At 39.3% G+C, this 16,096-nt stretch overlaps 1 protein-coding gene across 4 annotated transcripts in view; it reads left to right on the top strand.

Moving 5' to 3' along the window:
- Positions 1–16,096, top strand: part of RMND1 (required for meiotic nuclear division 1 homolog) — a 42,354-nt gene that overhangs the window by 13,330 nt on the left and 12,928 nt on the right. For 3 of the 4 annotated variants that reach the window (XM_079146641.1, XM_079146643.1, XM_079146642.1), the window contains exons 3-10: positions 110–218; positions 2,121–2,196; positions 5,340–5,379; positions 7,513–7,613; positions 9,103–9,209; positions 10,099–10,163; positions 12,145–12,221; positions 15,047–15,167. In XM_079146641.1, the coding sequence (XP_079002767.1) occupies positions 110–218; positions 2,121–2,196; positions 5,340–5,379; positions 7,513–7,613; positions 9,103–9,209; positions 10,099–10,163; positions 12,145–12,221; positions 15,047–15,167 (696 nt within the window). Of the gene's footprint in view, positions 1–109; positions 219–2,120; positions 2,197–5,339; positions 5,380–7,512; positions 7,614–9,102; positions 9,210–10,098; positions 10,164–12,144; positions 12,222–12,365; positions 12,496–15,046; positions 15,170–16,096 lie in introns of those variants that run through there. The other variant, XR_013764956.1, reaches the window with a different exon arrangement.

Here is a 16,096-nt window from a genome sequence, read left to right on the forward strand (position 1 = left end):
TTTGGAGAAAACTCGAGTGCTGGCTTTGCCAAATGGGGTCCCCTAAGTTAGGGACATAGTAGCCATCGCAGATGTTTGAGCCTCTTGGTAACCCATCTTGTGCTCACAGAACCTGATGCACTGCACAGCATTTGCCACAGCAGACGAGTACCATCTGGGAAATCTGTCTCAGGATCTGACCGCCCATGGATACGTTGAAGTAACAAGCTTGCCTAGAGGTACTTCTGCTTGAACCTGGGGCCAAGTATGTTAAAATGAATTAGAACTGGGAGAGGAGGCACATGTCTGTAATCCCAGCACTTCCAGAGACTGAGGCAGGAGGATCTGGAGTTCAAAGCCAGCCTCAGCAAAATCAAGGCGCTAAGCAACTCAGTGAGACCCTGTCTCTAAATAAAATACAAAACGGGGCTGGGGATGTGGCTCAGTGATCAAGTGCCCCTGAATTTAATCTTTAATATAAAAAAAAAAGTATTAGAAAATAATTTTCCTGTGATACTGTCTTAAGTATGCTTTGTTACCATTTCATTTATTGAAAGGATTGTATCATAAAAGTGGTGTCAAATGTCTTTATAAAGAAATTAAACATGTTTATAGAGAATTTGGTTCTCAGATTAAATTTATTTATAGGCTCACTGTTACTTGGAAAGATCAAAGGCTGCATGTGGTAGTCATCTTTCTTTGGCGGTAACAAATACCCAAGATGTACCAACTTAATAAGAGAAAAGTTTTGTTTGGGCCCACAGTTTAGAGGTTTCAGTCCACAGTCAATTGGCCCATTGGCCCAGTTTAGAGGTTTCAGTCCATGGTCAATTGGCCCATTAATTTTGGACCTGTGGTGAGACAGCACATCCTGATGGGAGCATGTGGTACAGGAAGCTGCTCTCCCATGACAGCTGAGAAGAAAAGAGAGGAAGAAGGAGGGCCAGTATTCTTTTCAAGAGCACACCCCCAATGACCTAACTTCCTCCCACCAGGCCACCTCCTAAGGTTCTTCTATTTCCCAATAATATCATGGACTGAGGACCAAACCTTTGGGGGCTACTTACCCAAATCAAAGCCCCAGGCTACTTCCTTTTGGTCACATTAAAAAATTATTTTAATATTATAGAACCATGAAATTGGTAGAAATGGGAAGAACCTTTAAAAACTTTTTAACAATCCATTAATGAGATCCCTGTGTAAAAATTTAAAAATAGGCTGGGGATTTAGCTCAGTGGTAAAGCACCCCTGGGTTCAATCACCAGTACCAAAAACAAATACACCAATTACCAGTCCAATACTTTAATAATATTAGTTAAAAGATAACATAGTATAAGAAAGAAAAAAATTAACAAGTAAAGATTTTAGGATAGTTTCAGATAGGATTCTTAAGAAAATAATTAGTTTTACATTTAAAAAAGAATAGCTTAGAACATTTTGATGAAAGAAAATTTTCGTGATTCTCAAGATAGTCCACTACCCAGAAAACTTGAGTTTCCCTCCAAGTAGCAAAAAAAGCAGGTTGAAAACTTTCCTGCTGCAGAGAAAATTCTTTGTTAAACACTCACTGATCCCATAAGAAACAATTGAATGCCGTGCTTTTTCAGCCTTGGTGACTGAACAGACTATTTGTGCTGTTGAATGACCAAAACAGGAAGTTTTCAAAGAATTAGAATAACAGCCATGTCCAGAGCCCCTAAGATGAGAAGTTGCTCAGGGCGTTCATGGCTGACACTGAAGGCTGTCAGCAGTGTGGCTTTGGGCATTGCAGAATTTTGAAACAATATGTAACTTTTTGTAAAGTACTAAGGGTATCTTAATTGGTATGTTAATATGGTATGTTAATTGGTATGTTAATATGGTATGTTAATGCACATTACAGAAAATTCATATACTTACAAGAAATATTACTGTACTAGTATATAAAGCAACTACTTATTAATGAATATTGGTATGTGTTTGATAATATTTAAAAGACTAAATATTTTAAATAGTTCCAGATAACTCTAGTGGTAGTTCTCAGAATCTCCATGGTATATAAAGTGACCGTAAGTACTTATGTAAAATGTTTACAGATGACTCTTACACCTGTGTCACCTTGTGACAGTTTTTTTTGTTGTTGTTGTTATTTTAAATCACAGATGCAGCAAATATTTTGGTAATGGGTGTGGAAAATTCTGCAAAAGAAGGTGATCCTGGAACAATATTCTTCTTCAGGTAACAGGAAGGAAACCCTGTTGGGAAGTGGGTTCCTGGCCAGGTCCCTGTGGTCTCTAAAGGTTCATGTACCTCTAATAACAGAACATGTGTTCAAAATGTATTTGTGACCAGAATCTATCATCTGATTTTTATTTCATCTGGTAGAGTTTGTCAGGTCTGGAATCCTCTGGTAAATCCTCTTAGAAAAGTTTTTGTTGTTGTTGTTGTTGTTGTTGCGTTTTTTTGTTTGTTTGTTTGTTTGTATCAAGATTGAACCCAGAGGCACTTAACCACTGAGCCACATCCCCAGCCCTTTTTATTTTTATTTTGAAACCGGATGTCACTTACTTGCGTAGGGCCTCTAAGTTGCTGGGGCTTTGAACTTCTTATCCTCCTGCCTTAGCCTCTTGAATTGCCAGAATTATAAGCATGCGCCTGTGCGCTCAGCAAAATAAACAATTTTTAAAAGAAGTAAATAGGGGCTGAGGGTGTGAGGGTATGGCTTAGTGATAGGGTGGTTGCCTAGCATCACAAAAAAAGGAAAAAAAAAAAAAAAACCAGTAACTACTCTCCCCTGCTTTGTCTCTACTTGTAAACGTGGCTGTTTGTTGAAGTTTATGCAAAGTGTCTGTTTTGCAGTCATCTCAGTGCCTATGTTGCACTCAGGCGACCTCCCCTGCTGTCCTTTCTTTTCTTTTTTGCCATTTTGTAGCTTTTCATCAAAATTCTTAGCCTGTCTTACCTCTCCAGAGACTTCAGATGGGGACCCTGGCTCACATACACTTATCCCTTTTATTTAGAGATTGTCTTGATACCAAATACTGTGGAGTGGTTGACCAGGAGTGATGAGAATAATAGAAACCACATTAAAAAAAAAAAATCTTGCCACATTCAAGAAAGGTCTATTAATCTCATCTTGCTGCTGAGGAAACTGAGGGTCAGACAGATTGAGTGAATTACCTGTAATCATGAGACTTACAGGTGGCAGAACAGAAACACGGGGAAAATCTGACTCCAAACATTAAGGTGGGCATGGCACCATAGCACCAGCTACTCCGGAGACTGAGGTAGGAGGATTACTTGAGGCCTGAAGTTCAGGACCAGCTTGAGCAACGTAATGAGACCCTGTCTCCAAAAATAACAAAAAAATCCAAGGTTTCATAGAAGGTTTTTGTGATCTTAGCCCTTACGGGTGATGAAAACTGGAAGCCATATTTTTGTTCGCATGGATGCCTGCCTTCCTTTTGACCATCTTTAGAGATAATTGGGATTTCAGCATTTAGTCCAAGTAGAATAACAGCACCCCTGTGCCTCAAGTGAGAAATGTAGATTTCTGAGGACCTAGCTTGGCACTGTCCAAGTGGAGATCTGATGTAAGCCTCACACATGATAGTGTATTTTCTAGTTATCACAGTTTAAAAATGAGAAAAAGGAGCAAAGCTGCTCACCTCATCGTGGCCAGGAAGCAGACTGAGAAGGAAGGTGGCTTGGGACAAGATATACCCTCCAAAGGCCACCCAGTGACCTTCCTCCAACTAGCCCCGTTCCGAATGTTTCCACCACCTCCCACGTGCTTGGGACAATGCATTATCACTTGGCCTTTGGAGGAGCTTTTAGATCCAAACCCCAACCCTAGGGTTTGAATTTGGTGAATTTTACACTTAGAGCTCATCTCGATGCCACCAGGCATGTTCTAAGTGCTCCACTGCTACAGGTGGCGTCTGGGCACTGGAGTGCACAGCCGGGCTCTAGATGGAGAGGTGCACATCTGCCTAGAAGTCCCTCTCTAAACCGGTCCTTGGCTGTGGCTTTGCCTCAGAGCTGGGTCCTGAAACCCCATCCTGGCCTGCCTGCCTGCCCACCACTGGGCTATTGCAGGCAGAGTAGTTCTTCATTAGTCACTTCTGATGATGCCACTCCTGCTTCAGATTCCAGGGACTCTTACCAGACTGTCACAGCCCAGAGTTCTGCCCGGGCTTGGCTCCTGCCTGTGTCTCTAGCGTAAGGCTCATGACCAGACATTTATAGCCAGCAACTTCTGGTGGTTCCAAGTTACTGCCCTGTTCCCTCCATCCACCTCCTCAAACCCGTGCCGGTTTTTCTGATGGACTCTTTACTTTTCCTCATTTGACCGGCTCTGCTAGTCCTTGAGGAGGCTGTCTCTGCTGCACATCCCATGGCACACTCTATGTAACTCTTTTTTTTTTAAGTTGTAGATGGACCTATTTTTGTTTATTTGTTTTTATGTGGTGCTGAGGATGGAAGCCAGTGCCTCACACGTGCTAGGCAAGCGCTCTACCACTCAGCCACAAGCCCAGCCCCACTCCGCGTGACTCTTAAAGCACTGGTGGTCTAGTTATGCTTCTCTAGCCTGGAGTTCCTGGAGGATAGTAACTGGATCACACTCATTTTTTTTCATCCCCAGTGCGAAAATAGGCACAGACCCACTTGTCCGCTAAGCACGTTCCTTGAGGCACGTCTAAAGAATGATGTGAATGAATCTTACGTTTACCTCCCGCCTTTCTTCCTCCAGCATGAACACCCAGAGCCATAACTGCTCTTCTTATTTACTAAAACAGGTTAATGTGCCAAACTTCAGACATGAGACGAAGTTCATTTTTGGTCTTTAGAGTTTAATGCTGTCAAGGCCCTGCACAAGTGGGAGCTTTCCTCCACGAGGCAGCTAGCTGGCAGAGCTTAGAACTGATCTCTTTTTCACAAGGATTAAAAACATGTTCTTTGCCCTGAGGCAGGGTCTCAGAAGTTTACCTGATTTTGATTTCTGTGCATCCGAATTGAAGTGAATATGAAAGAGTCCAGATACATGAATCTTACAATAATCACTTGTTCTGCAAACTATGTGAGAAATCGTGACTTTTGAGAAATCAGGATTTATCAAGAATCAAAAAATAGCTCACATTTTAGCAAGTCATCTAGAGACCATATTGTCTAGTCAGTCAATAAATCATTTTTTTTTTTTTTTTTTGCGGTGCTGGGGATCGAACCCAGAGGGCAAACACTCTACTGACTGAGCTATCTCCCCAGCCCAATAAATCATATTTTCTACAGTTGAATTCTGGGAACATTCTAGATGTTACCTAAGCATAGCTTCAGAATTATTCTCCTTTAACTCACTTGACTCTTTTGCTCTTTTAAATCAGGGAAGGAGCTGCTGTGTTTTGGAATGTAAAAGACAAAACTGTAAGTATATAAATAATAAGTGTTAAAATATGAAAAGGTAGTTTTCTAAGAATAAGTTACTTATTAGCACTTAATAATTAGAGATTTTGGAAGATAAATTAATAGGCAATCCACAACTTATTTGTACTGCATTATGTGATGTCTGTCTCATCAATTTCATCTTCCAAAATACATATTTTGGTTTATTTTTAAGTTTTACACATATTCCATTTTCTGGGAACACACTGATTTGTGGAGAATCCCAGTTCCCCGCACCCCAGCAAAACTGCAGAATTAATTATTTACATCATATTCATTTACATATGATAGTATAAAATTTGATTAATGTACATATAGTTATTGGAAACTGGTTAAACTGATTATTATTTTAGATAAAATTTTCAAGAATTTATCATCATGGAAAATAATTTCAATATCCATATCAGGATTTGTTCAGTGCAACCTTTTTAGAGGCATCTTGGTGATATACGTCAAAGTTTTATATTTAACTCAGCAATTTTATACCTAGAAAGTTACCCAAAGGAAATAATTACAATTATGCATGATGAATTACATATAGAAATGTTCATCATAGCATTGTTTACAATAACAAAGATTATAAATAACCAATAATAGTTCGCACAATAATAGTTTGCTAAGTACATAAAAATCATGTGGAATAATACCTATTCCCAGAAAATTGCTTATGTATGTGATACAGTTAAATTAAAAGAACAAAGCCTGGTATCAATGGCACATGCCTGTAATCCCAGTGACTCAGGAGGCTGAGGCAGGAGGATCATGAATTTAAAGGTAGCCTTAGCAACTTAGTGAGACCCTGTCTCTAAATAAAAAGTAAAAGGGTTGTGGGTGTTGCTCAGTGGTTAAGCACCCCTGGGTCCAATCCCCAGTAACCAAGGGGGGGTAAAAAAAAAGAGCAAATTACAGTATATAACCAGCATAACATCAGCAGGTTAAAAAGTGCCTCATCTGGGTGGAGTGATGTATGCCAATAATCCCAGCTATTTGGAGACTGAGAAAAGAGAATTGCAAGTTTGAGACCAACCTCAGCATCTTAGTGAGACTGTTTCAAAATAAAAAATAAAAAGGACTGAGGATATAAGCCCCTGGGTTTAATCCCCAGTACCCCTCCCCACAAAAAAGTATGCTTCCTACAATCTGAGTTTTACTGAAAGGAAACAGATATGTACACAGTAGAGGAGGAATTCTGGGGAAGAGGAAATGTACATGACCAGCAAATATAAGAAAGTATAAATTGGCCATCTGAAGTTACAAAGATATAATAACACCCTGTGGTTTTTATGAATGCTTTCATAATTATTTGAATTCTAAAATTGGAAGAACAGTTTTGGAGAAGAGGTCAGCAATACTTGTATAAGAAGGCATACCTTTTCATTTTTTTGCAATGGTGGGGATCAAATCCAGAGCCTCACACTTGCTAGGCAGGTGCACTCTCACTGAGCAACACCTTCAGCCTGCATGTCTTTTGTCAATAGTTTCTAAAGAAATAGGCCACAAAGATATATGCATGATGATGATGCATGAAGACATTATAATGGTGGGGAGCAGAAATCATCCCCCACAGATGGACATTTAGGGTGGGAAAATACATTGAAGGGTCTTCTTTAAGGAGAACAGTGTTGAGAATATTCATATGCATAGCTATCCCATTGCATGCAGAAAGCAAAATAAAAGTATACACAAACATCACAGAAAAAAAAAAAGGGTATAGGATGTGCCCCAAGTTTAGTCATGGTTACCTCTGAGAATTAAGATACAGGTGAGCTGAGAGAAATGGTCACTTTCTACACTTTTAGGTTGCTTAAATTTTTACAAGTGTTTGCCTATACATTTTTTTTTTTAGAAATTAATGAATACAAACCATGTTACCAATGATTCTTTGGGTTGTGGAATAATAACTTTGTTTCCTTCCTTATGCTTATCTGTATTTTCCAAAGGTGAAAACAAATGAACACGTCATCCTGATTAGCTTAATAACATAGTGAGTTTGCCTTTTCCTTAAGAACTAAGCAGTGGAAAACATACTATTCAATGTTATAAGCATTAACCCCAGAGCACACTTATACTTAGGGAGCCAGTTATAATTCCAGGTAATGTTCTTTTCTTTTCTAGATGAAGCATGTAATGCAAGTTCTAGAGAAACATGAAATTCAGCCTTATGAGATTGCATTGGTACATTGGGAAAATGAAGAGCTTAACTACATAAAAATAGAGTAAGCAACTTTTTATCAGTTATGAAAAGGACACTTGGGGGAAAAACACTAGGCAAAGTAGTAGAGAAGATAAATTATTTATTAATATGGAGATTAATTTTAAGAAAAAAGTTGTTGGAGGGCTGGGGCCGTAACGCAGTGGCAGAGCACTTCCCTAACACATGTGAGGCACTGGGTTCGATCCTCAGCACCACATAAAAATAAACAAATGAAATAACGGCATTCTGTCCATCTACAACTACAAAAAAGATTTTTTTTTAAAGAAAAAAAGTTGTTGGTACAAATAAAAAGCCTAAACTATATAATACATATTAGTGGATATATACTTTTAAAAAATACCACAAACTTCTCAGGCTCTCCAGAAATTAAAACAAGTATATAGTGTAAGCCCAAAATGGAAAGTTTATGTTTTTGGAGCAGCCTAATCAATTAAAAACAAAACAACAGTATCCTTCATTAGAATAACCCTATCATGTTACTCCAGTGAAAAGTAAAGCCATTTTTTCCTGAATTGATTTTGAGTATAAAAAAGAAATGTGGTAAGGGCTGATCTGAGAGAACTACTTGTAGAAATGTGGGTGACTGCAAGAAGTGGGAGCCCAGCTACAGTCTCAGGTAAGATGAGACTGCCCCATACCTTTGGTGAAGGTTCCCCTGTACTCTTCCCATTTGCTGTGATGTTCATATTCACAGACTCCCTCCCGCTCTCCCATCTCCTCCAGAGAGGTCTTCAGGTAAACCCCTAGTTTTTTATAAATTCTGCCTCCCTTGCCTTCCCCACCGAGTAACTGTGATCTTAGATTGTAATATATGGAGTTTCACATTCAGCATCTTTTCTCTTGGCAATTTATTATGAATATTTTCCCTTTGTATTAAGTATCCTTCCATAACATGTTGGCGTTTTGTTTGTTTTTTATTTTTGTTTTTGAGATGGGGTCTTGCTATATTATTTCTCAGGCTGGCCTCCTCTCCAGCTCTTGTGTTCAAGTGACTCTCCTGCCTCAGCCTCCTAAGTGTTGGGACTATAGACTCCCACAACCACATGTCTCAATTTTAATTTTTGTTTGGTGGAATTACTAATTGAACCATCCTCCCATTGAACATTTAGTTTCCTCCTGGTTTTTTACTATTAAAGTAAAAATTGTTTTGTACACAGATTTTTTTTTATATCTTTGATTATTTCCATATGATAAATTCTTAGAAATAAAATAATTTGGATCACAGTATAGAACAGTTATAAAGACTCTTGATACAAATTGGCAAAATGATACCCAGAAAGATTATAAGGTGAATTTTTTCAAAACAGAAACTTTAAAGCATGTGTGAGATTTGGAAGACACCTGGGTGTGGTAGTTCAGCTAATTGGGAGGCAGAGGCCGAAGGATTGATTGACCTCAGCCATTCCAGACCAGCCAGGGCAACAAAGCAAGACTCCATCTCAAGAAAACAAATAAAGCATTTGTAAATTACTTTCCCCCGCTTTCCGCAGGGGCCAGTCTAAACTTCACAGAGGGGAAATCAATTTAAATTCGGAGCTGGATCTAGATGATGCCATTCTAGAGAAATTTGCTTTCTCCAATGCTCTTTGTCTTTCAGGTAAGTTACTCCTGCTGTTTGGAGAACATATCGCACAGTTTTCATCAAGGGGAGTTTAATTAAGTTTTCATTTCATTAAGGGGAGTTTATTTGGTGAAGATTTTGGCATGTTTTCACAGAACTCTCAACAAAGCTTTAGTATCCTCTTTTTCCTCCAGTAAATAAATACAGTAGAAAGTATAAAATGTGGTATCTGTAATATCACTCATTCCTTGTCAGTTGTGTTGACAAAGCTTACTTTCTCCAAAAATACATGTAACGTGCTTGTCACTGCTTTTGTTTCCTGATTGTGATACCTGAGTACCTCTGACCCAGGCAGAGAAAGCCCAGCCCATGGGACTGGGCACAGGCCTCTGTGGAAAACGACTCTCCCAGGTTCCGCAGGAGTGGGCCAGAGTCACAGCTGCTCTAAGTTTTTCCTGAAAGATCCATGCCCCTGATAGTACCATAGAAGTTCTGTGAGACTCTCTTGTGTCTCTGCTGTGCGTGAGGCAGCTGCTGTGGCAGCCCATCCACGCCCCTCTGGGAAGCTTCTGAGACCTCTGTGCTTTCCTCATGGCCCTGGGGACCCGCAGCAGGCCTGTCCACAGAGCTGCCCAGGGTGTCAAGGGGTGCCGCACACCCTCTGGGCTTCTGAAAAGTGGTATTAAAAAAATGCAGAATTCTTCATATGTAGCTTTGGTCTGCCAATGGGGCTTAGAAGTACTGTTTCTACTTTAGTGTTGTCCTTTACCATCACTAACTATTCTTGATTTTTAGTTTCAATTTTTAGCACATTTGCTTCTTAAACGTTTATTGTTGAAAGGGCAGCAAAGGTACTGTACAGTTGTAGATTTTATATAAGCATGAATAATATTATAAAGAAATTTTTCATATTTTTCCCCCCCAGTGAAATTGGCTATTTGGGAAGTGACACTGGATAAATTTATTGAGTCTATTCAATCTATTCCAGAGGTAATTATATCAAGTTTATGCTTATTTTCAAGGAGTTTTAAATATTTCTTTAATTGTAGATGAACACAATACCTTTGTTTATTTATTTTATGTGGTGCTGAGGATGAAACCCAGTGCGTCACATGTGCCAGGTTAGCGCTCTACCACTGAGCCACAACCCCAGCCCTCAAGATTGATTCTTAATTGAGAATAATACAGACTTCCCAATATTACAGTATATACATATGAGAGTACAATAAAGTAATAAAATACACTAGGAAAGCTACACAGAATTTAGACAAAAAACAAAAACGGGCTGGGGGTGTGGCTCAGTGGTAGAGTGCTTGCCTAGCATGCTTGAAAACATGGGTTCAGTCTCCAGAGACACACACACACACACACAACCAGCCTCCAGGTACACACAAAATGATGAAATAAGAAATTTCATGTTGATATTTTTTTACTTTTCAAAACTTCAAATGACCGTGATGGCACCGTGTTTTTAATATAACTGAATAAAAGGGGAAAAGCATGCTGGAGTTGTAGCTCACTGGTGGAGCATTTGCCTAGCATGCTACAAGGCCCTGGATTTGGTCCCCAGCACTGCACAAAAGGAAAAGGAAAAGGAAATCTTTCTAAGGAAGGAGATTATTACAACTTATTTGTGATTTTAAAAAACTATGAAATTTTGATAAAAATAGGGGAGTAACGGATGTACATGAGTTATATTTACAATATTGTTATAAATGTGTAAAGCTATATTAAAATTTCAAAGTGCATTAAAAGTCATATTTACTGTTTTTGCTGTGACACAATAATTACTCTTAGAAAAAGAGGCCTTGTTTTTCTGAGATTAGAAATGTATATCGAGGGAAGTGCTGGTGTGAAGGGTATTTTAGCTTTCCATTCCTGTAACAAGATACCTAAGACAATCAACTTAGGTATCTAAGGTTCGCTTTGGCTCCCAGTTTGGAGGTTTCAGCCCATGGTTGGGCAAATTCATTGCTTTTCGACATGTGTCAAGAAAGCATCCCATGGCAGGGAGCATGTGGTAGACAAGCAACTCACCTCTTGGCAGCCAGCAGGCAAAGACAAAGGAGGAGAAGGGGCCAAGTTCTCAGTGCACCCTATGAAGGTGCAGCCCAATGTCCTAACTCCCGCCCGCCTGCTAGCCCCACCTCCTGAAGGTTCCACTTTCTCCCATTAGCACCACAGGATAAGAACCAAGTCTTCAACACATGGGCCTCTGGGGACATTCACGATCCAAACTAGCCAGGCCCGCACACCTGGAATCCCAGCAACTTAGAAGGCTAAGGCAAGAGCATGACAAGTTTGAGGCCAACCTCTGCAATTCAGTGAGGCCCTGTCTCAAAATAAAAAAGACTGGGGATATAGCTCAGTGGTAAAATGCCCCTGGGTTCAAACCTCAGTATTGGAAAAAAAGAAAAGAAAAAGATCCAAATTATAGCAAAGGGAAATAAAAGAAAGTATATTTCTACTTAATAAGATTTTGAAATCCTGGGGTGAGTTAAGACATCTGTTTGGGAGACTGACACATAATAGTTACGTACATAAAATTAAAATTTTGCCCCTTTAGAATCTGTTGGATGGACCTCATGCTTACTGGAATCCTAATGCTTACCAGTATCCATGGGAAATTAGTTCCAGGGCCCTACCCCTACCCCAGTATACCAAAAAGTATGGATGCTTATCTTTATGTAAAGTGGCTAGTATTTGCATATAACCCATGCACATCTTGTATGCTTTAAATCCTCTCTAGATTATTAATACCAACACAACATAAATGTTGTGTAAATGGTTGAATGTTCTGTGCTGTTTAAGGAACAGTGACAGGAAAGACCAGTCTGCATGTTCAGTGCAGGTGCAGTCTTTCAAAAACACTTTTGTTCTGTCCATGGTTAATTGAAAACATAGATGAAGAACCCGCAGATAAAGAGCCAACTGTGTGTCTGTGTGTGTGTTTTTCCCTCCTCCCAAACAGGCTTTAAAAGCTGGGAAGAAAGTGAAGCTGTCTCATAAAGAAGTTATGCAGAAAATGGGTGAGCTCTTTGCCCTAAGGTAAAATTTTCTTTTGTAAACATAGCATTTCATATACTTAACAGTCTCATGAAAACATTCCTGTAGTTCTGTATTAAAGGAAAAACATTTATACCTTAATGGGAATTATAGTTGGTTTTTTTTTTCTTTTCCATTAATTATTAGCATGAAGAACTCTTACCCATGAGAAGCAAGCAGGCTGTATTAGGACTGTACTGGAGGAGATTCATGTAAAAGAGATTTTAATTAGTCTACATTAAACACATATCAAGGGCACAATAGATGCCCTTTGAAGGTAGGAAGATATAGTCTAGAATTTGGTTAATGGGAATTCCCAGTAAAAATATATCACTGCATCATGATGCTAAATCACTCAGTTGCTACTGAAAAGTTATGTACTACATTTTATTGGATTTCAGACACTGTAAAATGCCATAGACAAGGAAAAACCCTGCCACATAAACTTAATAATGCTTTTTTATCTTGGAATTTAGGTTTTACACATAGAGCCCTTTGCATCTTATTTGCTATGGATTCCCTCTTAAATATGTAGAAAGGAAAGCATATAGGAAATAGTTTAAGATAATGACAACTCAGTCACAACTGTCACATTTAACAGACACCATGAATAATTTTAAGATATCTCCCATACTTAGAGATGTTAAATGGAAAGGACTATCTCCTGAAATTCATGGAATACAGTGATGCACATATTAAATAAATATCTGGAAAGGTTTTCAGTTTATTTATTTTTTTTTGTACTGAGGATTGATGTCAACAGTACTTTACCACTGAACTACACATTCCCAGCGCTTTTTGAGACAGGGTCTCACTATGTTGTTTAGGGCCTAAGTTGCTGAGGCTGGCCCCAAACTTGTGATCCTCCTGCCTCAGCCTCCCAAGTCACTGGGATTACTGGCATGCACTACCATGCCTGGCTTCAGTTTGTTTTATTCTTGTAATTTTCCAAGGATTTATGGAATGAAACATCCTGGATATTGTTGTTTGTCTCACTGGGCAGCACTGCCTGGTTTTATCCCTTCTGATGTGTGGAATGAGTTACCAGAGCTCCTCGTGAGTGTTTACCCACGGCTTCTCTCTGTTCTTAGACGCTCTGCCCGGAGAGAAGCCGTGCAGTGTTTCATCATCTGTGCGTTTCTGAGCATTTAGGGACCCTGATTCAGGGTCATTCAGCAGGCGCGACTCCACAGCAGATGCGAAGCCTTGTGTTCTCTAAGAAGTGGAAGAGAGGCACCCTTCTCTCCTGTTCTCTTAGAGATGCAGGCAGAATCTGATGTAGCAAACGATGATGTCAGAACTCAAAAGTAGTTGAGTGCAGTGGTGCACGCCTGTAATCCTAGCTACTCAGGAGAATGATGGGTTGGAGGCCAGGCGGGACAACTCGGTGAGACCTCATCCCAAAATAAAATAAAAAGGAGTAGCAATGTAGCTCAGTGTTAGAGTGCTTATCTACAATGTATAAAGGGCGAGGTTCAATCCTTAGTCCTACAACATAAATAAATAAATAAAACCTCAAAAGTTAGATTTGTAAAGTTTCTATGAGGCTGACTTTTTTTTAGTTGTAGGTGGCCACAATACCTTTATTTTTTATTTATTTATTTTTATATAGCACTGAGGATCGAACCCAGTGCCTCACATGTACTAGGCAAGTGCTGTACCACTGAGCTACAACCCCAGACCTATAAGGCTGACTTTTCTATCCAAAGTTCCTTATCCTTATAAAAAAATGTGTATGTGTTAATAAAGGAAGGTGATGAGTCTAAAAAGAAACATGGCAAGGTTTATTGGATGAAAAGTCACAAGACAACACAAACATTCTTATTTAACTTGACAGCATATATGCACAGAGAAACATGTAGAAGGCCACATAAAGTGTTCACAGGGCCTGTCACTGGGGAGACTAAGGATTTGAGTTATGTGTTTAAGAGCACTTACCACTGTTTTCATCAACTCCTCTCTAGGGTATATATATTTTTTAATAGTGAACAGCTATTTATATGTAACTATTACAACTTAAATCTTCATTTAAATTTTTGAAAGTAAGCGTGGACCTCTATATAAAAGGTAGAAATTGAGAGGGAGAGAATGAATGTGTATGTTTGCTTGTCCAGTGTTTGCACAATCACTGGACGGATACAGAGGAAACGTAGTGGTGGCCACCATAGGAAGTGGAGAAAAGGAAAGCTGGAGATAAGGACAGCATGGTGGCCACAGCTGTAACCCCAGCCACTGGCCAATCTGAGACAGGAGGATTGCAAATTCAAGACCTGGGCAACTTAGCCAGACCTCACCTGGAAATAAAAAGTTAGAAAAGGGAGGGGGTTGTGGTTGAGTGGTAAGATGAGGCCCAGGGTTCATTCCCTAGTAAAATACACAGAGAGAATTAAGAGCAGTATTTATCAATTTTATCTTTACAGTGCGAGTGTGTGTGTGTGCGTGCGCGCGCGCGTTACTGGGAATTGAATCACTGAGCAACATCCCCAGCACCCTCCCCCAGCTTTTTTTGGCTTGCATCTGTATATTTTTTTAAAATTCCGAGCTTTGTATTACCTATCTCCCCAAAATATGAGTGTGTGTATTATAAGCTTTATGTAATGAAAAAAGAAACAACTTCAGAAATTGAAAACAAAATGTTAATTTAAGACTGGATTAATATGGTTGAGATTTTGAAATTCTTTTGTCATTTAAATTTACATTACTCACAAGTATTTTGCAAATGTCAGTATTTTAAAATGTTCTCATATAGCATAGTGTAACTATGAAATGTAATAGAAACACTGATTTTTAGTTCAAGATAAAAAGATTATAATTTTCCCTTTTTTAAGGCATCGTATAAACTTGAGTTCAGACTTCTTGATCACTCCTGATTTCTACTGGGACAGAGAAAACCTGGAAGAACTTTATGATAAAACTTGTCAGTTTCTAAGTATTACTCGAAGAGTTAAGGTATGCACTTTGCACTTTTATTAAGAGAAAAAAACGTCGCCTATAATTTGTATGACAGACACTTAAGTGAATGTGTTAACTGCTTTCAGGGAAATAGTGTGTTCAGCTTCTGCTCAGATCTCTTCAAATGGTCCCTTGTTTATCCTCTACAGTCACATTTCAACTTTTTGTGTCAGATCTTCTGATATTTACTTCAAAGACTAGATTTGTAGGAGTCTGAAGGCCTAACAACGCATTTGGAAGTTCTTGTCTTGCTTAAAACAGAAGTTCTTGGAGTCCTGAACTATTATGGTGACACTGAAAATAGAAATAAACTGAAGAAAAAGTCCTGTATGATAAATCAAGTGACTGGCAATCGGTGGGGAGGACACAGGTTGACTAATATTTGCCTGCAGGTGATGGGCAGAAAGGTGGCCAAACAAAGGAAAGTCAGGGGAAAGAAATGAACAAAATTTAAGAAATGCTGAGATTAGAGAAGAACAAGCTATCAAGAGAGAACTATCTCCTGGGCACTTAGAAGAGTGGAAGCAAAATGGAGAGAAGCATCCTTATCTGGACCATGGTGATGGCGGTAGTAATGGCGGTGTACTGCATGGGGAAAGAGCAAACAGGAAAGCGATAGCGGTGCTACAGGGCAGGATTCTGTGACAGTGCAGCACATGTGGACTCATGTAGCCACAGGATCGAGATACTGCATGCTACCCCTTCATCCCACACAGTGCACCCCCACTTCACCAGCTTGAAACCCTGGCAGTAGTAATATGCTCTCCATCTCCATCATTTTATCATTTTGCAAATGGTATGTGAGTCGAGTCACAGCGGGTAACTTTTTATTTATTTATTTTTTTTTTTACAGACTGCATTTTGATTCATTGTACACAAATGGGGTACAGCTTCTCATTTCTGTGGTTGTACTCAATGTAGATCCA

This window comes from Sciurus vulgaris, assembly GCF_902686455.1.
Source record: "Sciurus vulgaris genome assembly, chromosome: 7".
Lineage (NCBI taxonomy): Eukaryota > Metazoa > Chordata > Mammalia > Rodentia > Sciuridae > Sciurus > Sciurus vulgaris.